At 33.1% G+C, this 27026-nt stretch overlaps 1 protein-coding gene across 6 annotated transcripts in view; it reads left to right on the top strand.

The window, feature by feature from the left end:
• ZFR2 (zinc finger RNA binding protein 2) overlaps nucleotides 1–27026 on the top strand; it is a 124158-nt gene that overhangs the window by 52483 nt on the left and 44649 nt on the right. For 4 of the 6 annotated variants that reach the window (XM_074307789.1, XM_074307771.1, XM_074307804.1 and 1 more), the window contains 5 exons: nucleotides 1188–1307; nucleotides 11038–11183; nucleotides 13030–13168; nucleotides 14056–14246; nucleotides 15416–15587. In XM_074307789.1, the coding sequence (XP_074163890.1) occupies nucleotides 1188–1307; nucleotides 11038–11183; nucleotides 13030–13168; nucleotides 14056–14246; nucleotides 15416–15587 (768 nt within the window). Of the gene's footprint in view, nucleotides 1–1187; nucleotides 1308–11037; nucleotides 11184–13029; nucleotides 13169–14055; nucleotides 14247–15415; nucleotides 15588–15702; nucleotides 25759–27026 lie in introns of those variants that run through there. The other 2 variants (XM_074307813.1, XM_074307778.1) reach the window with 2 other exon arrangements.

Here is a 27026-nt window from a genome sequence, read left to right as displayed (position 1 = left end):
ATGTTCTACAAAATTAAGAAGCTATAAGATAGTCCCTTTCCCTGAAAAGTCTGAAATCCTAACAATAATATCTTGTTTCCACACTTGAAAAATCAAAGAACATCATGACATAGTACTGAGTGAAGGGCCAAAATTTATATTATGTATTATTGTTAGGCCCAGAACAAAAAGGGAGAAGATGTGTCCAGTTTTGGTGGGGAATGAAAATGTGATTGGCATGGGTCCAGAGAAAGGCCCATCAATAGACTGTGACTCTTCAGATTCCAAATTAAGAAATTTTGCCATCATGTCACATTGCCTTTCTTTACTTTGCCTATATTCCATATGAACAGAATGTGAGAAGTCCTTTTGGTGATAGTTATATTGCTGAAAACTGTTAAAGTTCTAGATCAGATACTAAATGAGAAGGAAAGCCCCAATTTTTATTCAATATTTAATCTATAGTTATTTTTAGAGTGTCTGTTGAATTGGTAGATGAACAGCATTCTATGGTGACTTTAGAGTCAAGAGGATCTGGGTTCAAGTCTCCTCTGTCACATACTGACATTATGACCCTGGACTAATCATTTAACTTCTCAGTGCCCCAAGGCAACTGTCCAAGACAATACTTTGCCAAGCAGAAGCCATTATGCAGTAGTAGAGGGAATTTTTCACTGAGTGTTCTCTATGCTGTCAAAAACAAAAAGCTGGTTTAACAAATAGCAGCAGAGCTAAGTCAATACTTAGTTGACAGATTTAAATTTTTCCTTTATGGGATTATATGTAGTAAAACATTATGCTAATCAGTAGGACGAGAGAAAATTTAGAAGAAACATGGCCATTTCTATCATGGAGCTTATGGTCAGGTAAAGGAATCAGATGCAAAAGAGATCATTATTACAACATAAAAGACTAGACAAACTCTTTTGAAATAGGTAAAATAAGTGCCAATTTTAAAAGTTTGCTACTAATCTTGGTCACACATGAAATAACCACCATTTTGGACCTTCCAGGAGTATTGTGATGCCATTAAAAAACGAACAAACAGTGAATAAGGCTCTAGAAATGATATAGTAAATGTAATCGTTAGCTTTTTTTTTTCTTTTTTTTTTTTGTTAAAAAAAAGGCACAGTATCTGAAATTTAAGTAGTTTAGGAATTCTTATTATTTTTCAAGCTAAATGTAATTATTAAACTTTGATGTCTCAGGTGCACAATGATGAAGGAAAAATGATTCGCTTTCACTGCAAGCTGTGTGAATGCAGTTTCAATGATCCTAATGCCAAGGATATGCACCTGAAGGGACGTCGGCACCGACTACAGTACAAGGTTCGATATTAGCTATTCTTTAACAGTTGTACTCCCTCAGAATAAATGCTGTTAGATGAAGGTGACAATTGCGATGGTCCGGCCTAGCTCCTCTGAAAGGCTCAGAATAAGTCCTTGTCAGGATAAGCAAAAGTCCTTGCCCCACGTTGTGGACGCCAATTTGTAACGTGCTGTTGTCTCCAGAAGCTGCTGATCACTCTTTGGGAGGAGATCTGCTGTGTCAACTCAAATCTCTCGAACACCGTTGTCTCCAGACAATTACCGCCAACTCTGGTCCAGAGAAGACTCTCCATCTCTCAAGTGTCACCCTCTTTTATCCTCCCAGAGAATGGGCGTGGGATAATGCAAGGGCTTCTGGGAAAAATTATTTCAACCAATGAACTTGCTCCTCTTATTGCATGCAAGCTCTTCCCCAGAAATTCACAAGTAAAACTCCAGTCATGGCTGGAACTAAAGAATTGTCAAGTACCAACTTAGCACTTAGTAAGAACCTAATATCTCATTATCTCATTAGCACTTAGTAAGAACCTAACAGGTGACCATTTCAATAAATTGAGAGAGTGAAAATGCCTTGGTTTATTTAGTCTATTAGTGCTAAAGCTTTTTTGTTTTGTTTTGTTTTTTTAATTATTTTTAAATAGTATTTTATTTTTCCAAATACATGTAAAGATAGTTTTCAACATTCATTTTTGTAAAACTTTGGGTTCTAATTTTTTCTCCTTTCCTTCTTTGTCTTTTCCCTCCTCAAGATAGCAAGCAATCTGATATATCTCAAATATATGCAACCTTTAAAAATATATTTCCATATTTGTCATGTTATACAAGAAAAATCAGACCAAAAGGGAAAAAAAAAACATGAGATGTAAACAAACAAACAACCAAAAAGGTGAAAAATACTATGCTTCAATATATTTTCAGTCTCCATAGTTCTCTTTCTGGATGAGACTGATATTTCCATCCCCAGTCTTTTGGAATTGCTTTGAATCACTACAGAAGAGTCAAATCCATTATAGTTGATCATCACATAATCTTGTTGTTACTGGTTCTTCTACTGATTACAGTGTTCTCTTGGTTTTACTCACTTCACTCAGCATCAGTTCATGTAGGTCTTTCTAGCCTTTTCTGATAATCATTTCTTATGGAACAATAATATTCCATTACCTTCATATAACCATAACTTATTTTATTCAGATATTCCCCAACTGATGAGCATCCTCTCAATTTCCAGTTCCTTGTCATTACAAAAAGAGCTATTACAAATATTTTAGTGCTAAAGCTTTTTGTAATTTGAATGGCTTACTAAAAATGTGGTCCTTAAAAAAATCTTCTCCCATTCTGTTCTAAGAAGGAAATTCAGTTCAACAAGTGTATAGTAAATACCTACTACATGCAAGGCTGTCCTGTGCTTGAAGCTAGAGACAGAAGATAAAAACAAAGCAATACCACTCTCAAGCAGCTTCCATTTCTACTGGGATAATGGACCGTTTATGTGTATTAGTAAATGTAGATTATATATAGAATAACATAAAATAATTTCAGGAGGGAGATAGGGTTAAATATCCAGAGATAATTAAAAAAAGACTTCATGTAGGAGGTGGCACATTAAAAGAAATTAGAAATTCTAGGAAGACAAAGTGATGAGGAAGAACATTCCAGACAGGAGAAATGCCCTGTGCAAAAGCATTGAAATAGTTCTCTGTCTTCATTCTGGATGTGGTAGGGAAGAAGAGGTCTGACTCATACCTGAGTCCGCTGTGGTGGTTGGTTAGTCCTGGTCACTGAGGAGAGGAATGTAGATCTAGTTATGATTTTGGTCTTCTAAGGGATAGAAAGATTGCTTTTGTAGTGGATAAACCTTACAGTGGGCTAATCCACAAAATGACACCCCAAAATGTACTGTTATGTCAGGTATAAACCCAGAAGAAAAGAATATTTCCAAAATTTCTATATGAAGAGCCTCTACAAAAACCACAACTTGGCTACAGAATCAATTACAATTCCTAGAAGAAATTATGCAAGAGCTTTAAAAAATAATTTAAATTTTCACATAAATGAAATGAGAACAATAAAGGAAAAAAAGTGGGGGAAAAGGAAAGCTATTTAAGAGAGACTTTAAAATAGAATTAGTGGCTTAGCACAAAAGGTTCATTTCTCAAGTAATGAATTCCCTGAAAATTAGAATGGACAAAACAGAAGCTAAATATTCCATGAGAAAAAAATATTAAAAGAAAGTCAGAAAATGAAAAATTGGAGGAAATGTAAGGTACTTTATTTAAAAAAAAACTAATCTGGAAAATAAATTAAGGAGAGTTAGCTTAAGAATCATAGGACAAAAAAGAAAAGAAAAGAGAAAAAAAAATAATTGGACTTCCTAAAAGCCCTGACTAGAAAAAGAACCTGGATATCATATTTCAAAAAGTCATGAAAGAAAAATTACCAGATATATTTTTTAAAAAGAGGACAAAGTAAAAATAAAAATAAAATCTACTAATCACTTCATGAAAGAAACCTTAAAATGAAAATTCTCAGGAATGTCATAGCCAAAATCAAGAGCTTTTAAGTCAAATTAAAAATGATGATTGTTTGGTTGTTGTCCTTTGTTTTTGATAAAAACCAAAATGACATCATTATGTTAGAGTCAAGTTACAGTATGTCCTACTGTGGCTGATCAGACTAATATGAGCTTGGAATGCTCTGCCATAGGTTGGACACAAATAGTCCCTATGAATATTGGGGTAGCTTCTCTGACTTTGTGCATCTCTCATTTCTTCTGAGCTAATTCAATTCTGCTTTGCTCATAAAGCACAGCACTTTTTCTGATGAGGACACACCATGCTGGGTAGTCCTGTTCCAGTGTCTCCAATGTCATACGATGAGTTCTAAAGTTCTTAAGAAAGATCTCGAGAGTATCCTTGTTTCACTTTTGCTGACTACATTGTGAGTGTTGGTCCTGTGTGAGTTCTCCATAAAACATTCTTTTTGGCAAGCATAAGTTTGGCATTTGAACAATGTGACCAGCCCAACAGAGTTGCATTCTCTGCAGCAGAATGGGAATGCTTGGCAATTTAGTTCAAGAAAGGAACTCAGCATCTGATATCTTATCCTACTTAGTGATCATCAGAATTTTTGTAAGATAATTCAAGTGGAAGTGATTCAGTTTCCTGGCCTGGCACTGGGAGGTTTTAGGATTAGGTTTAGGTTTCATAGGCATACAACAATAAAGTCAGCACAATGGCTTTGTAGACCTTCAGTTTGGTAGCCATACTTTCTTTTCTGACACTTTCCTTTGGAGCCTCCAAAGTACTGAGCCAGCTCTGGCAAGGCCTGTGTCAACCTCATTATCAGTGTGTGCATCCCTGAAAAATAAAGTGCCAAGGTAAGTGAACTTATCCACACCATTCAGAATTGCTCTATCTGCTGTAACCAGTGATTTCACATATGGATGGTGTGGTGCTGACTGCTAGAGCATCTGTGTTTTCTTGGTGTTGATTGTTAGGACAGAAGTAGTGCAAGCAGCAAAAAATGAATCCATACTTTGTTGCATCTCAGCTTCAGAGACTCCATTGAGTGCACAATCATCTGCAATCATGCACCAATATCCCTCCACTTTTAGTCTTGGCTTGTAGCTTTTTCAAGTGGAATTTCCTATCAGTATGGTAACTGACCTTGATGCTGTGTTCATCCTCATTGAAAGCGTCTTGACAATATGGCTGAAAACATTATGCTAAGAAGTATGGGAGCAAGCACACAGCCTTGTTTCACTCCATTGGTGACTAGGAAAGCTCAAGAGCATTTTCTATTATCTAGAGCCCAGGTAAGTATGCTGTCATGAAACTGATGGACAATACCAATGAACTACTTCATACAATCAGATTTTGCCATGATTTCCCTCAAGCTTTCATGACTGTAGGTCAGATTGACAAACATTGTCTACAGACTTCTACTTTGATTTGCTCCTGGCATTTCTCCTGGAATTGTTGGGCAGCAAACACCATATCGTCCATTCTTCAGCCCTGACTCTCAGATAGATGACTATCTTCCAAGTGAAGGATTAGCCTATTGAGGAGGACTCTGGCAAGAATTTTTCCAGCAATAACTATGAGAGAGATTTCCTTGTGATTGTACTTTTATAAAAACGAAAAGTAAAGGCATCTTTGAATGTTACCATGATTTACCATTTTTTGAGGGGTGAGGGACAGAAGGGTGACCAGTTTTATAATTTCATTTATATAGGGAAGCTCCAGGGAAGAAGTGCCCTTCAGCATTGCAGATTGGCATGTGCTTTGCAACATATAGTCTTAGATGGTTGCCTGGGTCACTGAGAGAGGTTAAGTGTCTATATATCAGAGGCAGGTCTAGAACCCAGGTTTTCCTGACTTCAAGGGAGACTGGAAATGAAAGATGAGGATTAAGAGTTTAAAAGCAATTTATGGGGATAAGTATAATAGTCTCTTATATTTTAGCAAATATGTAGCAACCTAAGAATCAGTTTAACAATGTAAGTTTCTCTCCTCAAATCCCAGCTTCTAGTTTTATTCTGGGCTTCACTGCTTTGTCATTGCCCTTTCTCCACCAACCCTAATATTTTTACCTCCATTTTATAGATGAGAAAACTGAAACAAACAGGTGTTAAATGATTTGCCCAAGATCGCATAATAAGTGTCTGATGCTGAATTTATACTCAAGATTTCCCAACCCCAGGGGTCTTGTTCTATTCATTGCATCATCTGGGCAGAGAAGAAGAAATCCTACTAAATTTCTTCTATTATACAAACTTGATCTTGATACCTGAATTAGGAAAAAAGAAAACAATGAAAGACCAGTATTCCTTATGAACAAATTAAAAAAATATATTTTTAGTTATAAGCAGACTTTTGATAAAGCAAAATATAATCTTAGACACTTTCCTTCCACAGGAAATCTTTTGTGCATGTTTTAAGATCATGTAATATTTATTTGATAATAAATAATAAAATTTGTGATAATAAATCACAAAAATAATTGCTTAAAATCTTCTGAATAAATATAAGCAAATAATATTTATTTATATATTGTTTTATGTATAATTTTAATATATAAATATATGCTATATTTCCTACATAATAATATAAATATTGTTAATAAATGTGAATAAATCATAAAACATGCCAACCAAAGATATTCACAATGTATAGCATAGAGAGGGATCTTTTTTGACATAATTAAAAAACGTCTATTTAAGACAAAAACCAAGTATCATTTGTAACTGGGATATAGTAGAATCTTTTTCAATAGTCCTGGGGACAAAACAAGGATGCTCACTCTCCCCAGAATTATTTGATATAGCTCTGGAAATACTAGCAATAGCTATAAAACAAGAGAAATAAATTAAAGGAATAAAGATACATAAAGAAGTGATAAAATGATCTCTGCTGACCATATAATTAATCAGCATATACACTGACAAGAAATTCAACAAAGTTTCAGCCTACAACGCAAATTCTCAAATTCACTAGCATTTCTGCAAATTAAGAATATACAAGAAGTAATAGATAAATCTCAATCCAAATAACTACATAAAATGCAAAATATCTGGAGATCAGTTTCCCAAATTTCACAAAAAAGACTTGTATAGATTTAATTACAAAATATTCCTTAAAGAAATAGAGAACCATTTAAAGAACTGGAGGAATAGTCACTGCTAATGTTGAGGCCATGCAAATGTAATAAAAATAAGAATATACCAACATTAATTTATAATTTTAATGTTATAGCAATTAGATACTTTGTTTTTACAAATGAGTTTTGTTATTATTTAACAAGTTCCATAAAATATCATCTTGATAATTTAACATATCAAGAGAAATAATGAAAAATAAGTATGATGGGGAAATAATAGTTTCATATTTTAAATTACATTATAAAGCTGAGTTTATCAGGTCATCTGATTTGGTCAATGGAATAGAATAGACAGAAACAATAACACTCCATAATCTAGTGTTTGATTAAGTAGAAAATATAAATTACCTAGAGAAAACCTCTCTATTTGATAAAAAATTGCTGAGAACACTGGAAAAGAATCTGGTAGAAATTAGACTCATCCCAACACTTTATATATTCTAAAAAGATAAATGACTTTAAAATGAAATATTATAGTATATAAAAAATAGGACAGAAAAAGATCATATATCTATCACAACCATAGGTAGGAAATGTATTCCTATTCAAACAAGAGATAGAGGCAAGTTATAAATGATAAAACAGATACCTTTGGTCACTTGAAACTGAAAAACTTCTGCAAGACAACATTAGTATATCTAGAAGAAAGAAAATAGTTGAACGGAAAAAAATCTTTTTATCATATTTTTATGATAAGAGTTTGGTATCCAAAATTTGAAACTCTGTATGTGTGTGTGTGTATGATTGGAGGAATTGTAGAAGAATAGGCACAGTTACATATTGTTGGTAGAGCTGTGAAATGTTACAATAATTTTGGAAAGCAATTAAGAATTATGTAAATAAATGCTAATCTGTATCCTTTGAATCAGAAATTCCATTACTGGACTTATACCCAAAAGAAGCTATTGATAAAAGGAAAGTCTCAATATATATCAAAATATTTATAGCAATACTTTTTGGAATAGACAATTAGACACCAAGTAGATACATATCACTGGGGAATGGCTAAACAAATTGTGGTACACAAATTTAATAAAATGTTATTGTACTATAAAATGATGTGTATGATGAATACAGAGAAGCAAAGAAAGATCTATATGAACTTATATTGAACCAAGTAGAGCTAAGAAAATAACATATCCAGTGACCTAACAATATAAATGGAAAAAACAACTATACATCAAAAAATCAAAAGTAAATGTAACAAAATTATAAAGATCATGCCAAATTCAGTGAAGAGAGATGAGAATACATCCCCAAAAAGCCTTGCTTGGAGGTGGGAGACCTATAGATAATATACATTGCACTTATTTTTGGAGTTTTCCAGTGTATTAATTAGTTACCCTGATTTTTTTCTTTTCTTTTTTATTTTGAATAGATACTTGGGCAATTGGGGTTAAGTGACTTGTCCAAGGTTACAAGCTAGAAATGTTAAGTGCCTGAGGTCATATTTGAACTCAGGTCTTCCTGACTTCAGGGCTGGTGCTCTATCCACTGCACCACCTAGCTGCCCCAATTTTTTTTCTTTTCTAAAAAGAAATACTATTTATCATATATGATGCCATTCTGAGAAGAAAAGAGGAAAGAAAACTTGAGATAACTAAAGGATTTAAGAAACAGAAAATATCACTAAAAAGTTACATGACACACAAAATTTATAATTCAGTTACTAAGCATTCTTTACAGAGATAAAAAAAAAAACTTAAAAAAATTAGAGAAATGTATTGCTCTTGTTTGGGTCATGGCAATATAGTAAAAAATATTACATTACTTAAACTGTTTTCCCTGAATCAATGGTATTCCAATAAAACTATCAAAAGGTTACTTTTATGGATTAGGAAAAGAATAATATTCCTTAAAACTATGTCAAGAATCTCATGGGAAACAATGAAAAAAGGAAGATTGCTTAGAACTGTCCACTCTTAAATACTATTTTAAGACATCAGACATTAAAACTATTTGGTGCTGTTTTAGGGAAAAAAATAGAAAAGTTGATCAGTAGGACAGATAATATACCTAGGATTCAGAAGCAAATAAATCTAGTAGTACAGTGTTCAGTAAATCCAAAGATTCCAAATACCGAGGTAGTGACTCATTACTTAAAAACTACTGGCAAAACTGAAAGGCAATCTGGTAGAAATTAGGTTCTAAAACCAACATCTCAACATTCTAATGAGAGAAAAAAGTACATATAAAAATATATGTACAACAAATATAAAGTTAATAAATGCACAAACAGGCATGTACACACACATACACTACTTAGATATAGTGAAAGTTGTTTGGGAAGGAGATCACTAGCAGTTGGAGCACCAGGAAAGACTTCATGCTGAAGATGATGCTTGAGCTATATCTTAAAGGAAGATATTAATTTTTAACAGAGATAAGGAGGGAATGCCTTTTGGACATGAGGAACAGCCAGCATAAAGGCATGGAGATGGAAAATGGAATAACATGTGTAAAGAAAGAGAGAGTTTGATTTTATGCTGAGTATAAATGGAGGAGATTGGGTGGGGGTAGTAATATCTAATGAAGCTGAAAAGATAGATAGGGTCAGGTTGTATAGGTTTTAAAAACTGAGTAGTTTATATTTTATCCTAGAAGCAATAGGAAGCCGTTGGAGTAATGTAGTCAGCTGTATGCTTAAGGGAAAGTACTTTGATAGCAGGAATGATGAGATACTTAAGGTAGCAAGAGATTAAGAAGATATGCATACCAGGTATTGGGATATAGAATGTTATATGAAACAGAATAGTTTTTCTTAATTGTAGTGTGTGGAAAATAATTTGTAGTAAGCTTGGTAGATTGGAATCCAAGAAGACTAAATAATGAACTCTGAAAGCCAAAAGGTTCAGCTTTTAAATAATATACTTGTCATCTAATAAGAGCAGAGTACAACAATTCTGTCACCTCCCTGTTTTCACACATTGTTAGCCATTTTAACCTGCTTTTTCTAGGCCAAAGATCATTTTCCTTGATATAGAAAACGAGCAAAATTAGAATTTAGTTTTGCTTATGTCCAGTCCATCATCTCATCCACCCTGTCTACTTACTTACTTTAGTCTCCTCTTTTCTCCATTATGCCTTCAAAACAAAAACAAAAATAAAACCTTTTTATTCTCTTTTCTTTCCTTCTGAACCTCTTTCTGAGTTATAATATTCTTGATAAAGTTTTTAGGGGACTGTGTCATGCTTTTAAATTCATTTGTTCTGTTGGCTAGCCTTTCTTGCATCTTCTTTTCGTTTCTTTAAAAATCAAGTTTGTTGGTGAGTTCTCAAAGCATGTATATTGGTATTTTTAGACAATATCTATTAGGTTCTTACTAAGTGCTAAGTCGGTACTTAACAATCTCTAGTTCCGGCCTTTAAGGAGAGTTTTAACCCTTTGAACTTCTGGGGAGGAGCTTAATGTTAAAAGGAGCAAGTTTATTGGTAGAAGTAATCTTCCACAAGCCCTTGCATTATCCCACGCCCATTCTCTGGGAGGATAAAAGAGGGCAGCACTCTGGAAGAGGAGGAGTCTCTATTCTAGGTCAGAGTTGGCGGCTCTCTACAGGAAGAAGAATCTGGCCGAGATATTGAGTTGAGACAGCAGATCTCCTCCCAAAGAAGGATTATAATTGAGCAGACGACCAGACCCTCACAATTCAAGAACTTTACATATTGGTGCCCACAACGTGGGGTAAAGACTTTTGCTTATCCTGACAAGGACTTATTCTTAGCCCTTCAGAGGATCTAGCCCGGACCTTCACAATTTGGTGCCCTAACAGGGACAGACACGATTCAGATTCCAGTGGAAAAGCTCCTCCCTAGAAGTTCAAAGGGGTAAAACTCCCAGTAAAGGCCAGAACTAGAGAATTGTTAAGTACCGACTTAGCACTTTAGTAAGAACCTAATATCTCATTATCTCATTAGCACTTCATAAGAACTTAACAAATACCTTTCTTCATACTGTTTGAATCCTTTCTCTTTTTCTCTTCAGAATTAGATTTAAGTTTTCTCATCAAGAAAACAAGTAGATTATTAATTTTTTCCATGCGAATTTTTAAAAACTGTTTTTATCCTTTTGCAGAAGAAAGTGAATCCTGATCTCCCAGTTGAGATTAAGCCCAGCAACAGAGCTCGGAAACACCATGAAGAGAAAATAAAGAAACAGAAACAGAAAGACATGTTGAAGCGATGGCAAGAGGAACAACAGCGTCGTCATAAAGAAATGAGGTAAAATGGGAAGAAATTTTCAAAAGTATGGACAGTTTTTTCCCTCTGAAAGAATATTAATCATTTTCAGTGTCTTCATTTAGAAAGCGGTTATAAAAGAAACATTTTTTCTTTATGTTTGGATTGCTTATTTGACAAATATTTTGAATGGTTGAAGATTTTCTAAATTTTAAATAATTTTGTGTAGTTAGCATAATGAAATCAGTGTTGATTCAATTATAAGAGAATTTCATTTAAGTTCTAGGAATATTGATCTCATTTCTTTCAAAGGATCTAGAGCTAAAAGGACTCATCTAATCCAACCTCTTAATTTTATAGATGAGGAAATAGTCTCCTTGCTGAAGGTTATACAGATAGTAAGAGAGCTGGCCTGTGACTCCCACATTCATCACTCTTTCCACTTACCAGGTGCTTTTGTTAATTCCTGATGAACTTTTGATCAATCAAATAATAGTAATGACAGATAACATAATAATAGAAATGATATTGAGATGGCTTCAGGAGCAATGAATTTGAGTCTCATTTCTACTTATTGGCCATTTGGCCGTGGACAAGTTAGTAAATTCAATGATTTCTTCATCTATAAAAGGAGAAATCTGGATCTGAAGGAGTTTTAATGTGTCTTCCAGTTCCATGATCTTTGCTCTAATAATAACAATGGTTGTTATCTATTTACATTGCCATATCACTTTACAGTTACAAAGTACTTTACAGCAATTAATTATCTTAAACGAGCCTCCGAGAAACCTTGTGAAGTGGGTAGTATATTTATTTACATTTTGTAGATGAGGAAACTAAGGATCAAAAAAGTAGTTTTTGTACAAGTTCCCAAAATAGTAAGTGGCATAGTTGGTTTCAAAGCCAAGTCTCCTGTTTTCTAAACCATTGCCTTTTCTTTATCATAGAATGCATTCAGTTTTTGATTCAACATCAGTTTATTAGCTGTTTGTCATAGGCACTGGGGAAATGGTAGAAATTGGGGAGATGGACAAATCTAATTAAAATATAGTCTGTCCAAACAGAAAACAAATTATTTCTTTGGGGCCAAACTTGGTTATTATGCAGCATTTGATTTCAATTTTGTTGTTGTCATCCTTTTAATTTGTTGCAATACAGTTGTATAATTGTTATAATACATTTACATTGTAATAATTTACATTATTGTAGTCTTGTATGTTATTTTCTGGTTCTGCTTACTTCATTTTGCATCATGTAAATCTTCCTGTTCTTCTTGTTTTCTTCTTATTCATCATTTCTTATGATGCAGTAATATTCTCCACATTCACACACACCCATTTAACCATTCCCAATCAATCTGTATGTTCATGTCCAAACAGAGCTTACAATATTGCATGAGGAATGCTGTAAATCCAACAAAAATAGGTTGTAACCATACAATAAATATAATGCAGAATAGAATATGATAGAAGCACAGGTTATATCCAGACTACTACAGAAGACTCAAGAAAGGAAAGATAATAATAGTAATAATAATATTTATTTATCACTTTATGATTTTCAAAAGTTTCCCTTAAAATCCTATGAGGAAAGAAGATAATTTCTGACTGGGGTTGAAAGGATTGGACAAAGCTTTTGTATAGGAGTTGATTTTGAGCTTATTCCTGAAGGATGATGGGGAGGATCTCATTTAAGAGAGTTCTAGTAATAATGAATTATAACAAGATAGCCACCATGCTCAAATCCAGAAACAGATATAGAGGTGCCTCTGGTTTGTTTCCATGTTCTTAGGGTGGTATTGACATCATCTATTTCTGATTCATGAAGTCTAGGGATTCAGACAGTTAGTTGACAGTTTCTGGTCTCATAGTGTCTTTTTTCTCTATAGCCTCTATGAAGAAGAAATATATTGGAGGCGAGTAGGAAAAGAACATCTGTATTGGAAAGAGCATCAACGCCGAATAGTAACTGATTGGAATCCACCTCCCCTCATGGGCAGACCAGGGGTACCTGTTCCTTCACTTTTGGTAAGTCTTTATATTATCTTCAATTTATATGATTTTGTCTTGATGTATATTAAGATGCCTGACTTTTGTGATAGAGTTAAGAAATAAAGTTCTTTTATTTTTTTCTGAGATGGCTTCCATGTTGTCTTTTTTGTAATAAGTAGGATGTGGCTTATCTGACTTAGTGGATGTTATGTTTCTGACATGGCTATATATTTTCATTTAATGACATTATCCCGTTGACTTCTTAGTATCATTACCTTTCTTGGAAAATCTTAGTCATCCAACTTTATTCTTGAGAATATGATTTTTACTAGATCTTCTTAGAACTAATTTGTCTATGCAGGTTGGGCTCCTGATGTTGAATGGGAATCTTAAATATGAGCCATCTCATGTGAGCCTTGCTGAAGGAAAGAGGCCAATCCATTTGATTTTAAAATCTCTAGATGGGAAATGTAAGAGTTTTGTCAATGGGGAACCAACTAGAAATCAGATCTGTGCTTCCTGCAGTCATCAGGAATCTACTAGAAGTGTCTGGAAAGACAAAGGTACAAAATTAGTTCATCAAAATTTTGGATTTTTTCCCTTCTTTTCCACTTTCTATGTAAGCTATAAATTTATGTGTTAATTCTAATCGATTTTAATTCAGGCAGCTTCTGTCTCCCTCTCTCTTTTTAAAGCATCCCAAACCAAACTTATTAAAATGACTCCAATTTGGTTTTGGCCAGGCTGCCTTTGACTTTCTTTTAATGCTGTTTGTAACATTAAGAGTATTATAGCACTGTTTGCAGTGGCTTTGTTGGTCCAGTAGTTTTGAAGAGTTGTGAGAACTTGGTTATTTTATCCTTTTTTTCTCCTTATTTCCTCTCATCATCTCTATTTGTTTAAATGTGTGTCCTTCCCTCCAGCAGGGTTCAAGGCGTCCTAACACATCTGATGACCGGCATATCATGTCCAAGCACTCTACTATTTATCCCACTGAAGCAGAGCTACAGGCCATCCAGAAAGTGGTTTCTCATTCAGAACGAGCCCTCAAACTGGTCTCAGATATCCTGGCAGAAGAAAAATCAGAACAAGATGAAGAGGGTGGTGAAAAAGGGTAATTTGAGATCATGGGATATTTGAACTGGAAGGGAATTTAGAATATAGGAAGAATATCAGAATATCTATTCCACCCCTCTTTCCTCTCATGTTATAGATGAAAGAACAAGATCTAGATCTCCTGCTTTTCACTCTACTAGTGAACACTCTAGTGTTTTTCCCACTATTACACATACTTGATACCCATACTTTCTTTTGATTATTAGTGATTATTATAGAAAGAAATTTCTTTAATGTAGTGTTTCAAAATCTATCCTTTCCACAGTATGGTTGGTTGTTCCACCAACACAGCTATAGCACATGGATTTTATGAATTGCTGTGTCCATCCCAATGATAATTAGAATCTCCAAACAAATTGGTGCCATACATTAAAACTGCAGAATGGCTAAATAATAAAACTTTCCATTATAAAAACTCTGCCAAATCAGAAGCAAGACTAAACCACTATTTCTGAGCACTATATTAACTAAGAGTTGAATTATAAGCTTTTTAGGAAGAGATGTATATTTTTGTATGTAGAGATGGACAAAAATTTGATGTGTAACATATAAGCTGAAAGAGTCCTTAGAGACCATCTTGATGAACTTTAAATATAATTTAGCCTAATCCCTGTAGGTTAAGGAACTGAAATACATGTAAGTTATGTGATACATGTTTATGGTCACACAACTGTAAATGGCAGAAATGGAACTTGGACAGAGGTCTTCTGACTTCAAGTCTAGAGCTCTTTCCATCATCCTATACTGCCTTGCATTACTCTTTCCTATCAGCCTTTATTGTCTTCTGCTATTTTTGGTATTTTCAAACTGTTTTCTTTTCCTTATTTCTGACCCCATTTTAATTTTTCAATTAGCATTCAATTAACAAGTACTTATTACATTTTTACAACATGTTTTGCAAAATAATTTCAAGTCTGTAAAAGCACATCTAACATGATTTTTTTGATCACATGGGTATAATTGGGGAGGCAATTGTCAGGAAATAACAATGCTCGATACACTACTTTTATTAACTGAGGACAATACATAGCTTTTGTTAACTTTTGTTAACTGAATGCTAATATTATGCCTTAGCATCAGGAAGAACATTTTGAATTTTTCTTGCTGTTGCTTTTCAGAATCTCAGTATTTTTTTTACATCCCCTCCTGTGATTGTCTCCTTAACAGCAAAATAGATTCTTCATCAAGAATACTGAAAGGTGTGATGCGAGTTGGAATCCTAGCAAAAGGCCTTCTGCTCCGAGGAGATAGGAATGTGCACCTCATCCTTCTGTCAGCTGAGAAGCCCACACAATCTCTCCTCCAAAAAATCACTGAGCAGCTACCCAAGCAACTTTTGGTAAGGTCTTTTTTCATCTATTTCCCTTGTAGAAACAGTCTAAAAATGTTTGTTAATATATTTTGTTACATCACCATAATTTCCCAATATATTCCTCTTTTCCTCCCCTACCCAGAGAATGATCCCTTATAACAAAAGGATAAAAAAGAAAGAGAAAAAAAATTCAGCAAAACTAACTGATGCATCAATCAAGTCCCAAAGTATATGCAGTGTTCTACGTACATAGTCCTCTGCCTCTGCAAAGAAGGGAGGGAAGTACATATTGCTTCTTTGGGGCCAAGTTTGGTCTTTATAATTTTGCAGCATTCAGTTTCAATTTTCTTGTGTATTTGTTTACATTGTTTTAGTCATTGTGTATAGTGTTTTTCTGATTCTGCTAACTTCCTTTTTTTTCTCCTTATTTCCTCTCATCATCTCTATTTGTTCATGTAAACCTTTTCATGTCTGCTTATATTCTTCATATTCATCATTTCTATGGTACAATGATATTCCACAGCATTTATATACCACAGTTTGTTTAACCATTCCCTAATCATCTGACACTTTTTTATATACAAATATTTATTAAATTTATACTATGAGTCAAGTACTATGCTAGCCACTAGGGATATAAAAATAGGAAAAAATATACATGATACCCGTCTTCAAGGAGTTTGTAGTCTTTATATATGTCACTGATAAAAAGTAGAATGTGATAGAGGCAAAGGAAAGATTTAAGAAAATTTGAGAACTATTTTCAATTAAATGGTATCAAGAAGACTTCATTGAGAGAAGATAACAGTTTGTCCTTGAAGAATAGAAAGAATTTCAATAATTAGTGAAAAAATAGAATCTCAGTTAAATCTCTTGAAACCCTTACAACTTTCAGGGCCTTCCAGAAATAATGACCTACTGGAATAACCTTCAAAATTTCATGGTCAACATACTATCCCATGAGATTGGTCCTCTTGAAAATCCAACACACAAAGCAAACATTTTGGGGGGGACACAAGTCAAGAGGTAGAATGAATTGGCCTTAATAAAAGCAAGTAGTAAATCTAATGGTACAGTATAGATTTAGGTCCCTCTTTATCCTAAATCATACTGCTTCCTTCATGAATTTATGATATATGGGATTAAGGCCCCTCTGAGGGACCAAAAACCAAAACCAAAACATGAGTAGGAGAAGAATGGATGAGATCTATAATATTAATAACATAATCTGGATATAGGATCTATATTTCTGAATCATAGAACATAGAATAAAGACCATTTGAGTGCTTTAATCTATAAATGGGGTATTAATATTTCAAAATAACCTTGAAGAGAAAAGGCATAAGGAAAAAACCCAAATTAACACTTCTTAGAAAAGAGTTATATAAATTAGTGTTACTTGCATTAAGAGAGTAGATGGGTAGGGGTGGGAAAGGAAAGAATCTGAGCTATACTTTTATCTGGATAGGAAATGGAAGAGTAAGAATTTAGAAAATAATAAAAAAAGAAGAGAAATTAATCATTAAAGTAATCTCAAAGAACTTGGAATAGGACAGGGTAGTGAGAGGGAAAGTAAAGCTGGAAGTGGGCTAGGATCAAATTAGTTATAAGCAAAAGTAATAGAGAATAATTGTTTATTTACAATAAGATAAAAAGTTAAGAGTAAGGCATAAACTTATGTTATAAGCTTTAATATGAATGGATTAAACTCTCAAATGAAAGAGAATCAAAGGATAGATTAAAAAAATAAAGCCTTAACAACCTACTGTGTATAAGAAGCATGTTTTAAAATACTGATTACCTGCCAATTAAGGCAACGAAGTGGCTCAGTGGATAGAACACAGGTCCTAGAATCAGGAACACCTGAATGAAAATCTGGCCTCATACACTAGTTATGTGGCCCTGAGCAAGGCAGTATATACCCTTGCCTACTTCAGTTTCTTCAACTGTAAAATGGAGATAATAGCACCTAATTTCCAGAGTTGTTGTGAGGATCATATGAAATAATATTTGTTAAACTTTTACTATAGTATCTGGCACATAGTAGACGCTTAATAAATATTTAATTCTTTCATTCCTTACTTTCATAATTAATTAAGTACTTAATTTATGGGCCAGGCATGTTAGGAGCACGTGATATAGAGGCAAAAATATAATAGTTTCTACCTTTGAGGAGCTTATATTCTTTTGAGGGATATATATGCATATATATATACATACATATATACATATAGATATATATACATATATCTATATGTATATAAAAACAAACATTTTTATATAAAATAAATGCATGGTAAATTTTTACCTTGGAAGGGCACTAAGAGTTGTAAAATTTGGAAAGTTTTAATATACTTATTAAGCAAAGTTTTGAAAGAAATAAAAGATTTCTTGAGGATGGAGCATATGAATTTCAGGTATGGGGAAGACCTAATGAAATGGCATGAAAATGGGAGATAGGCTATCATGTGTGGAAAAAAAAAAAAAAAAGTAGTTTGGCTAAACCAGAGAATGTGTGAACATGGGTAATATACTATACAATTGGAAAGGTAGATTGAAACCAGATTGTGAAATATTTTAAAGTCCATACAAAGGAACTTTATTTGTCAATAAGGAGCCATTGGAGCTCGTTTGAGTAAAGGAGTTTAGGAAAATCAGCTCTAGTGGCTATGTGGAGAATGGATTAGAGAGAGAAGAGACTTGAGACTGCTCAGAAGGTTATCGCTGTAGAGTCATCAAGGAGAGCCTGAACTAGAGTGGTGACCCCATGAACAGAGATAAGGGAACAGAGTGTTAAAATGTTGTAGAAAGACAATGTTTGGCAATTAATTGGATATATAAGGAAAGGGAGAATGATGAGTGAAGGATAACGCTGAGGTTGTGAATAATGGTGGTGCCCTTAACGAAAAAAAAGGAAAAATGTTAAGAGTTTAAAGGAAAGAAAATTAGCTAAATTTTGGACATGTAGAATTTCAGATGCCTATGAAACATATATTTTGAAATATCCAATAGACTATTGAAGATATATTGCTAGAACTGAGGAAAGACACTAGGACTGGGTATATAGATTTCATAGTCATTTTTCACTGAGATGATCAAATTCATGGATGTTGATAAGAAAGATCATAGAGAGAGAATAGGAAGAGGTCCAGAACATAGCCTTAGGGAACACTGAGAGTTAGGGGCATGATATATGGATGATGAATCAGCAGTGTGTAGGGAGAAGTGTTTAGATAGGTTGGAGGTGAACAGAGAGAAATCATGAAAACAAAGAAAAGATAGTCAACAGGAGTTAACTTCAAGAGGAGAAGACAGAGTAAAATACTGCAGAGTGGCTAAGAAGTATGGAAAAATGATAAAATTTAGACTTTAGTAATGTTGTAGAAAGCAGTTTCAATTGAATTAAAGATATGTAGAGTAAAATACAGAGATAAATACAAATATAGAAAGAAAATAAGGGACTAGAAGAAAATGTATTTTGCAACAGGCAGTTTAATCAATTAAGTAGTATTTATTAAATATGTATTTACTAAGGTCTAGGCATTATACAAAGCATTGAGGATACCAAAACAAACAAATTAATTAATCAAAGCTATTCCTGCCCTCAAATAATTTATATTCTTTTTTCCTATTCCTTGTCTTTATTTTTTATATTATTAAATTTTATTTTATTTTTCCCCAATTACATGTAAAAAATTTTTAAACATGTGTTTTTTAAAACTTTTGAGTTCCAAATTTTCTACTTTCTTCCTTCTCAATCCCCTTATTGAGAAGGCAAGCAATTCAATATAGGTTATACATGTGAAATCATGTAAAATATGTTTTCATATTAGTCATATTGTGAAAGAAAACATAGAAAAAATCCCTCAAGAAAAATAAAATAAAATATGCTTCAATCAGTATTCCGACACCATAAGTTCTTTTCTGGAGATGGATTGCATTTTCTTCAGAGTTGTCTTGGATTATTGTATTGTTGAGGATAGCTAAATAATTCACAATTGATCATCTTACAATATTGATATTACTTTAAGACCTTACATTTTAATGAGGAAAACAATATGTGTATAAATAGGAACATACAAGATAGATACAGAGTAGCCTTAAGTTAACTCTTGAAGGGAAGGCATTCTCTCCTCCTTTTTCTTAGTTCAAGAGTATCAGAAAAGGCCTCTATAGATGAAGCAATTGATTTGTCTTGAAGAAAACTGGTGATTTTTAGAGGTAGAGATGAGAAGGAAGAGCAGATCAAATATTGGTTACAATCTGTGTAGGAGACTAGGAGATGAGTATTGGATGAGAGCAATAGCAAAAAAAAAAACAAAACAAAAACAAAGCAGAGTATGCTTGGTGAAGTTTAATAGGTAAGAAAGTAAAGGGCCTGATTATGAAGAGCTTTAAGTATTTAACAGACAAGTTTATATTTGCATAACTTTAAAAAGCAGAAATTACAGTTATCATTTCATATAAATCAATGATATAAATTCATTATATTGAGAGAGATAAACATGAAAACTACCACGAATAATGAAAGTTGCAAAGATTCAGGTAACTCTGTGATTGCATTCAAATATATATTCTCTCTATTGATGAAGATCACAATGCATCCTGTGTTTGTCTACTCATAAAGCCACAACAGAGAGTTATACTTATTCTAGGGACTTTTATGACTGCTCTTGATATTGTGAGGTTTTATTTAGCACCTTACTACTAGTGCTGTCAATTAATTACCTTGTTTTTGTCACATGACAATAAAACTCATATTTGGCTGAACAGCTAAATGCATAAAGGAAAAATATAATTGAATTATAGAAAGACAAATAGTGACACCTTATTTGTAAGGGACTTTAATGCTTCTCTTTTAGAACTACATAAGTCTAAAAGATTAAAAATAGACTTTAATACTATTGGAAAAATTATTTTTGAACAGCTTCTGGTGTCCTCTCTGATCATGTTAAAGAATATTCATATTATCAATACCATAATAACTTTATAAAAGCACATCATAAATCAGGGCAAAAATAAAAGTTGTAAATAAATGAATCATGTAGAAATAATAAACATAACATTTATTGATTATAATGTAATCAAGTTGGCATTGATACTGAGAAAATAAACAAATGATACAGATCTAAATAAAGATTAAATAAATACACTTTGAATAATAAGTTAGTCAAAGGACAAATCATAGAAGTGGTAAGTAACTGTTACCAAGAATGATGATAAGACAGCTTATCAAATAATTTTAATGCAACTTGAGCATTACAGAGAAAAAAATATATCTCTGAAACCATATATGACAAAATAGAAAGATATTGATGAATTATGTGATTTAAAAAGAAATTTTAGACAATAAGTTGAAAAATCCAGAAGCAAAAGAAGAAACCTTAAAACTAAGGCAGAATATGTTTAACCTATATGGATAGCTTGTTGTCTATAGAAGGGGGAGGGAGGTAGAAGGAAGAAGAAAAATTTGGAACACAAGGTTTTGCAAAGGTGAATGTTGAAAACTAATTTTGCATGTAGTTGGAAAAATAAAAGGTATTTAATTAAAAAAAAAACTAAGGCAGAAATAGAAAAATGAAAAATGAAAAGACCATAGGTGTGATAGAGCTAAACTTTTTTCAAGACTTAACAAAATCAGTAGACTTTATCCAAAACTGAACTCATCATCCCTTCCCTTAAATCCACTCCTTTTCTTTACTTCCCTGTTTCTTTTAACACTACCATATTTTCAGTCATCTGGATGTGTAATCTAGAAGTCCTTTCCCCCCAATCATATCTAATTATTTCCCATATCTTGTTTATTCTGTCTCCTCAGGATCTGATTGCATCTTTTCTATATTCTTCATGATTAGCCTAATTAAAGCTCTCATCATCTCTTATCTGGATAATAACCTCCTTAATTGTTTTTTTAGCATACCTGAAGTGAATTTTTGTAGTCTTCCAAACCCCTTTCCATTCTATTCTTCACACAGTTGCCAAAACGATACTACTAAAAAACCAGCTTTGTCCATATTACTCCCCTGCTGAACAATCCTCAGTGGCTCCCTATTTTCTTTATAATAGAATAGACACTTCTCTTTTTGGTGTTTAAACCATTCAACAATTTGGCTCTAGCTTATTTTTCCAGACTAACTTTACTTTATTTTTATTTATTTATTTATTTATTTTTAGCATTTTATGTTGTAACTAAACTGGTTTATTTACTTTTACAGCATTCACTTTTCTACTCCTATGCTTCTGAATGTTCTATATCTAGAATAGTCTCCTTCACTGTTACTTATTAGAAACTGTACTTTCTTTCAGTTCTAGGTACCATCATCATTTTCTGATTCCCTTAAGTTTTTGATACTCCACAGAAAGACATTTTACACGATATATGTGTTTATATTGTCCATATAGCTAAATACGTATATATGTATGTATGTTTGTATGTATGTATTGTATATCTTTTTTTTTTCCCTCCTGAGGCTGGGGTTAAGTGACTTGCCCAGGGTCACACAGCTAGGAAGTGTTAAGTGTCTGAGACCAGATTTGAACTGGAGTCCTCCTGAATTCAAGGCTGGTACTCTATCCATTGCGCCACTTAGCTGCCCCCTGTATATCTATATAGTGTTAATTTGAAAATTTGTCCCCAAGTAGAATGTAAGCTCTTTGAGGGCAGGGATTTGTATTTGTGTCTCCAGTGTCTAATAAGTATTCAGCATTTAATAAATACTTATTGATTGATGAGCTGACTTGATTAAGAAAGAAAAACAAGATTATCAAGATAAAAAAGTAGAATGAATTCACAGTGACTAGAAAAGAAATAAAAAATTATCAGAAACTACTAAAAAATATAAGCCAACAAACAAAAATCAGCAACCCATCTATACTGCACTAATGAAATCCAATAGGGAATAATGGAAAGAGGAGTCCAAATAATACCAAAAGTTAAACATACCTTAAAGTGAATTTACCAAAGCATGCTCTAGATGTGTGTGAATACAATTATAAAATTTAGTAAACGAAATTAAAAACAAGTCAAGGACCTCTTCTTCTTTTTCTCTATAGTATCTCACTTGGTGATCTCATCAGCTCCTATGGATTCACTTATCATTTCCATGCAAATTACCTTCTATATCTGGAGATCCAGCCCTTGGCTTTTCCTGAGCAGTAGTCACATATTATCTTGAACTCAAGGTTCCATAGGCTTCTCAAACTTAGAAAGAAGCAACTTGAGAGGTATAGTGAGCAGAGAGTGCTGTGGCCTGAGATTCAGAGAGTGACCTTGGGCAAGCCTTTTAACTTCTTTGGGCTTCAATTTCCTCAGATGAAAAATGAGGAGATTGGTTTTACTTTGGCAAAGGTAACAAAAAAAATAAAATGGAAGTTGTTTAAGAACTTTGGAAAAAAATGTACATTCATGTACAATTGTAGAGCTGTGAATTAGTATAGTCTTTCTGGAAGCAATTTAGAAGTATGCTGAAAAAGTTACCAAACTTTGCATCGCTCATACTACTACTAGGCCTCAAAGAGATCAAATGAAAAAGAAAGGGACCCTTGTGCACAAAAATATTTATACCTCTTTTGTAGTAGCAAAGAACTAATAACTAAAGAGATGCTCATCAGTTGGGAAGTGACTGCTAAATGATATATGAATGCAAGTGAATTCTACTTTGCCATAAGAAATCATTAAGGAAATGGTTTCAGTGAAACTTGTGAAAACATACATGAACTGCTACAGAGTAAGATGAGCAAGTCAGTTGAACAATAACATTATAAAAGATAAACAACTTTGAAAGCTTTAAAAACTCTAATCATCCCATGATTCTAAAGGACCAATAATGAATCATGTTATTCACCTCTTGACAGAGAGAAAATATGTCCAGGAACAAAATGTTAATGTTTTTGACAAGGACATTATGGGAATTTATTTCACTTGACTGAATTTCCTGTTCAAAAGGATTTTCTTTCTTTTTTTTTTTTTTTTTAAGTGGTAAGGGTGAAGGAGGAGAAAAAGATTTTTGTTAAGTGAAAAGAATTAATAAAAAAGAAAATGAAGGCCTGGACTTGATGGTTTCTATAGTCTTTTCCTGCTTTAAATCTATGATACCATGTCCAAAACAACTCATTATCTTCTTCCCAGACTCTTTATTATGATCGAGGGCACCATTATCTTCTCAATCACTCAGGGCCACAACTTTGGTGTCAATCTTGATTCCTCAGTTTGGGAAGATCTTGGAAGAAAATGAGGAAAGACTCATTAAAGGATTGGATTAGCTGAAGGAAAATGATCTCAATATTTTCAATGGATTAAATGCCAGTTTTGTAGAGATTTAGTTAAGTTTATAGATCACACTACTTTTCAATAAGGTTTGAGCACTGACTCAAAGAGAAGCAGTCCTAACTTAACATGTATGAAAAAGTTTAGTTTGAATGGAAATAAAAAAGAATATACTTATTTCTTAGCTATGTGTGGCACCTTTACAAAAACTGACATGTATTAAGGAATTAAAAACCTTCTCAACAAATACTGAAAAGCAGAAATATTAAATACTCCTTTTTGTACCATAAGGCATAACAATATATTTAATGTAGGGATTTTGAAGCATAGGTTAAAAATTAATTGGAAACTAAAACTAATCCTAAAGAATGTTTGAGTCAAAACACAAATCATAGGAAGTCATTTGTAAAAGATAATGACAACAAGGACACAGCAAAATTTGTTGGATGTAACCAAGGCAGAATTTTAGCAAGAATTTTAATGATTTAAAATCTTTTATAGGATTTGGAACATTATTATTGAGCATTTTTAAGATTATGCTACTGTTGTTAAGTTATTGAATAACATTACTTAAGCATATCAGTTTGAAGAAGCAGAAGGATAGAAAATACAAAATTATTTTAAAATCAATCTTTTGTAGACTAATAGGCAATGAACAAGTTTTCAAGAACTTGATCAACTGCCTCATACATACAGTAATGTTAGCCCATGCAGACCCACGTAAGCCTCTTGCCATGCGTTTAGATGCCACCTTGCAGAATTTGAAAGGAGTCCTGTACCAAAAAGGTATTAAATATATGAAATTAGTTGCATTACCAGTATAGTCTTGACTAACAGCAAGATCTACATTACATCTATTTGCTGGTGTTTCTATCTTTGAAGTGGAAAGTAACCGAGAAATTCAAGAACTATGAAGTTGCAAGTGTGGATTGACACAATATACTGATATCTTCTGACCTATGTCAAGTTTGATCCTATCCTCCAGAGATGTATATATAACAGCACCAGCCAACTATACTTTCAATGTACTTTACTAACCAGAAGGACTAATTTGGATGTGGATACTCCATTCCCAAATCAAATGATACTGAAAATGTATTCATATTTAAAGAAGTAGTAATAACTATATGTGATATTCATGGCTTTAAATTATAAGCAAATGATAATACCACTAAAAGTTTATAATTTACATACTAGCAGTTTTTGTGAATGTTGCTGCATTAAAATACAGTCTTTTTTCCTTTCTGCCTGTGGATTATTGACAAAGAGAAAAAATGGCTGATAAGGATTGTGTGCAATGATGTAAGTGAAGAAGGAGACATTCCTGGTGAAGAACTCAAGTGGCAGTCACCTGAAGGCACTTTCCTATAGAGGCAATGACAGAAATTGGACTTGATCTATGCCTATCTATTAACTTATGTTTTAGTATCTGTGAAGCTAGAGAGACTTTAGGCACTTAGAGAGCTAGTATATGAAGGAAGCTTCTTGTTGTTCAGTCATTTCCATCTCATGTGACTCTTCATGACCTTATTTGGGGTTTTCTTGGCAGAAATTCTTGAGTGGTTTTTACATTTTCTTCCTTAACTCATTTAAAAACAATAAATAAAGAAAAACAGTAAAGGAAACTCAAATAAAACAAAACAGGACATTGTCATGTTCTCAGCAGAATATCAGGGAGGATTCAAAATATATAACAATAAATTACTAGTTCAAAAAAGGATACATAATAGTAGAAGAATTTATACTCATGAGTGTCCATCTTTGTTTTGCTTCCTTGTAGGTTTGTTCAGTGCTGTATACTTTTTTTTTTTTACTTTATTCTTTTTTTCCTCGTTCATTTCCCTATCACATTCCCCCCAAAACAGGCTATAGTTAAGCTAGATTATATTTATGTATTTATGTACACACACACACACACACACACACACACACACACACATCCACATCTTTCCTATCCCTGCTAACTCTTTGCTTTAATTCTGCTTCTTAATTTGTCTTGCTATTACTTAACCTTCCCCAACTCAGGATTCTTCCCTTGTCTTTTTTCCTTACCCTTTGCTTTCCCCTGGGCCCCATCCCTCCTCCTTCACCGCCAATTTTTCAAATAAGGAAACTGAGGCAAGCAGGGTTAAGTGACTTGCCCAGGTTCAACCAGTTAGTTTGAGGCCAGATTTGAACTCAGGTAGATAAGTCATCCTGACGCTAGAGGCGCACTATATTCACTGTACCACCTAATTACCTTGAAGGAAACTAATCTCCTAACTATGACTTAAGCCCACAAAAATACTGAAGGAAATAAATAATAGCATGATTTCCAAATTCCCTGCTAAGACATTGAGAAAGTAACAGAGTTTTGTTGAGAAATCTTAGAGTTCATCATATAAAAGTCAGCTGACTGATGGAAATTTATTCCTTAGTTTTTGTGTAAAGACCAGGCAGTTTATCTATTTACAAAATAGTTCAGAATGCTGGAGAGATTGAGAAGTACTTTAAAGACAACTAACCACAATCATTTATTGTCAATCAGTGGGTTAGTTGTATTCCCTAATGACTGAGTAGAAACTGACTCCTCTTAGGCTCCCCAGTTTCTAGAATATGAGAATTATATCAGTGACTCTCTGCATATGTTTGTAAGAATTGGATTCATTGACCAGTCTACCATTGCAATCAGAAAACAGCATTTTGAATCATATCAACAAATACGTAATGATATTACTTAATAGATAAAAAAGTTTTGAAATTATATTCTATTTAAACTCTATTAAAACTCTAAAAATCACTGGCAAGAAAGGATCTTTCTTTACAGTGATAAAAAGTATTAATCTAAAATCAAAATTTTAACATTGTTTGCAATGGAGAAACATGAGAAGCTTTTTCAGTAAATATAAGGTTAAGAATTTTCTTCTTAACTATGACTGTGAAAAGAATTGAGATTATTAATAGCTTCAGTAAAGCAACAGGATACAAAATAAAACCACATACCCACATCTACACCCACACACATAAATTAACATTTCTGTAGCGTACTAACAAAACTAGGAAAAAAAGGTAGAAAAATTCCATTCAAAATAACAAGAAAATGTATAAAATATTTGAACATTAACCATTAATATACACTCAAAACTTAAAATGTTAATATATACTTATATAATTTGATGTAGCATTGTCATGTTGCATATATTAATTTTCTTTATTTCTGT

The sequence above is a fragment of the Sminthopsis crassicaudata genome, chromosome 1, assembly GCF_048593235.1.
Source record: "Sminthopsis crassicaudata isolate SCR6 chromosome 1, ASM4859323v1, whole genome shotgun sequence".
Classification (NCBI taxonomy): Eukaryota; Metazoa; Chordata; class Mammalia; order Dasyuromorphia; family Dasyuridae; genus Sminthopsis; species Sminthopsis crassicaudata.
Note: the sequence above shows the minus strand (reverse complement) of the source record. Positions and strands in the feature narration are given on the sequence as shown.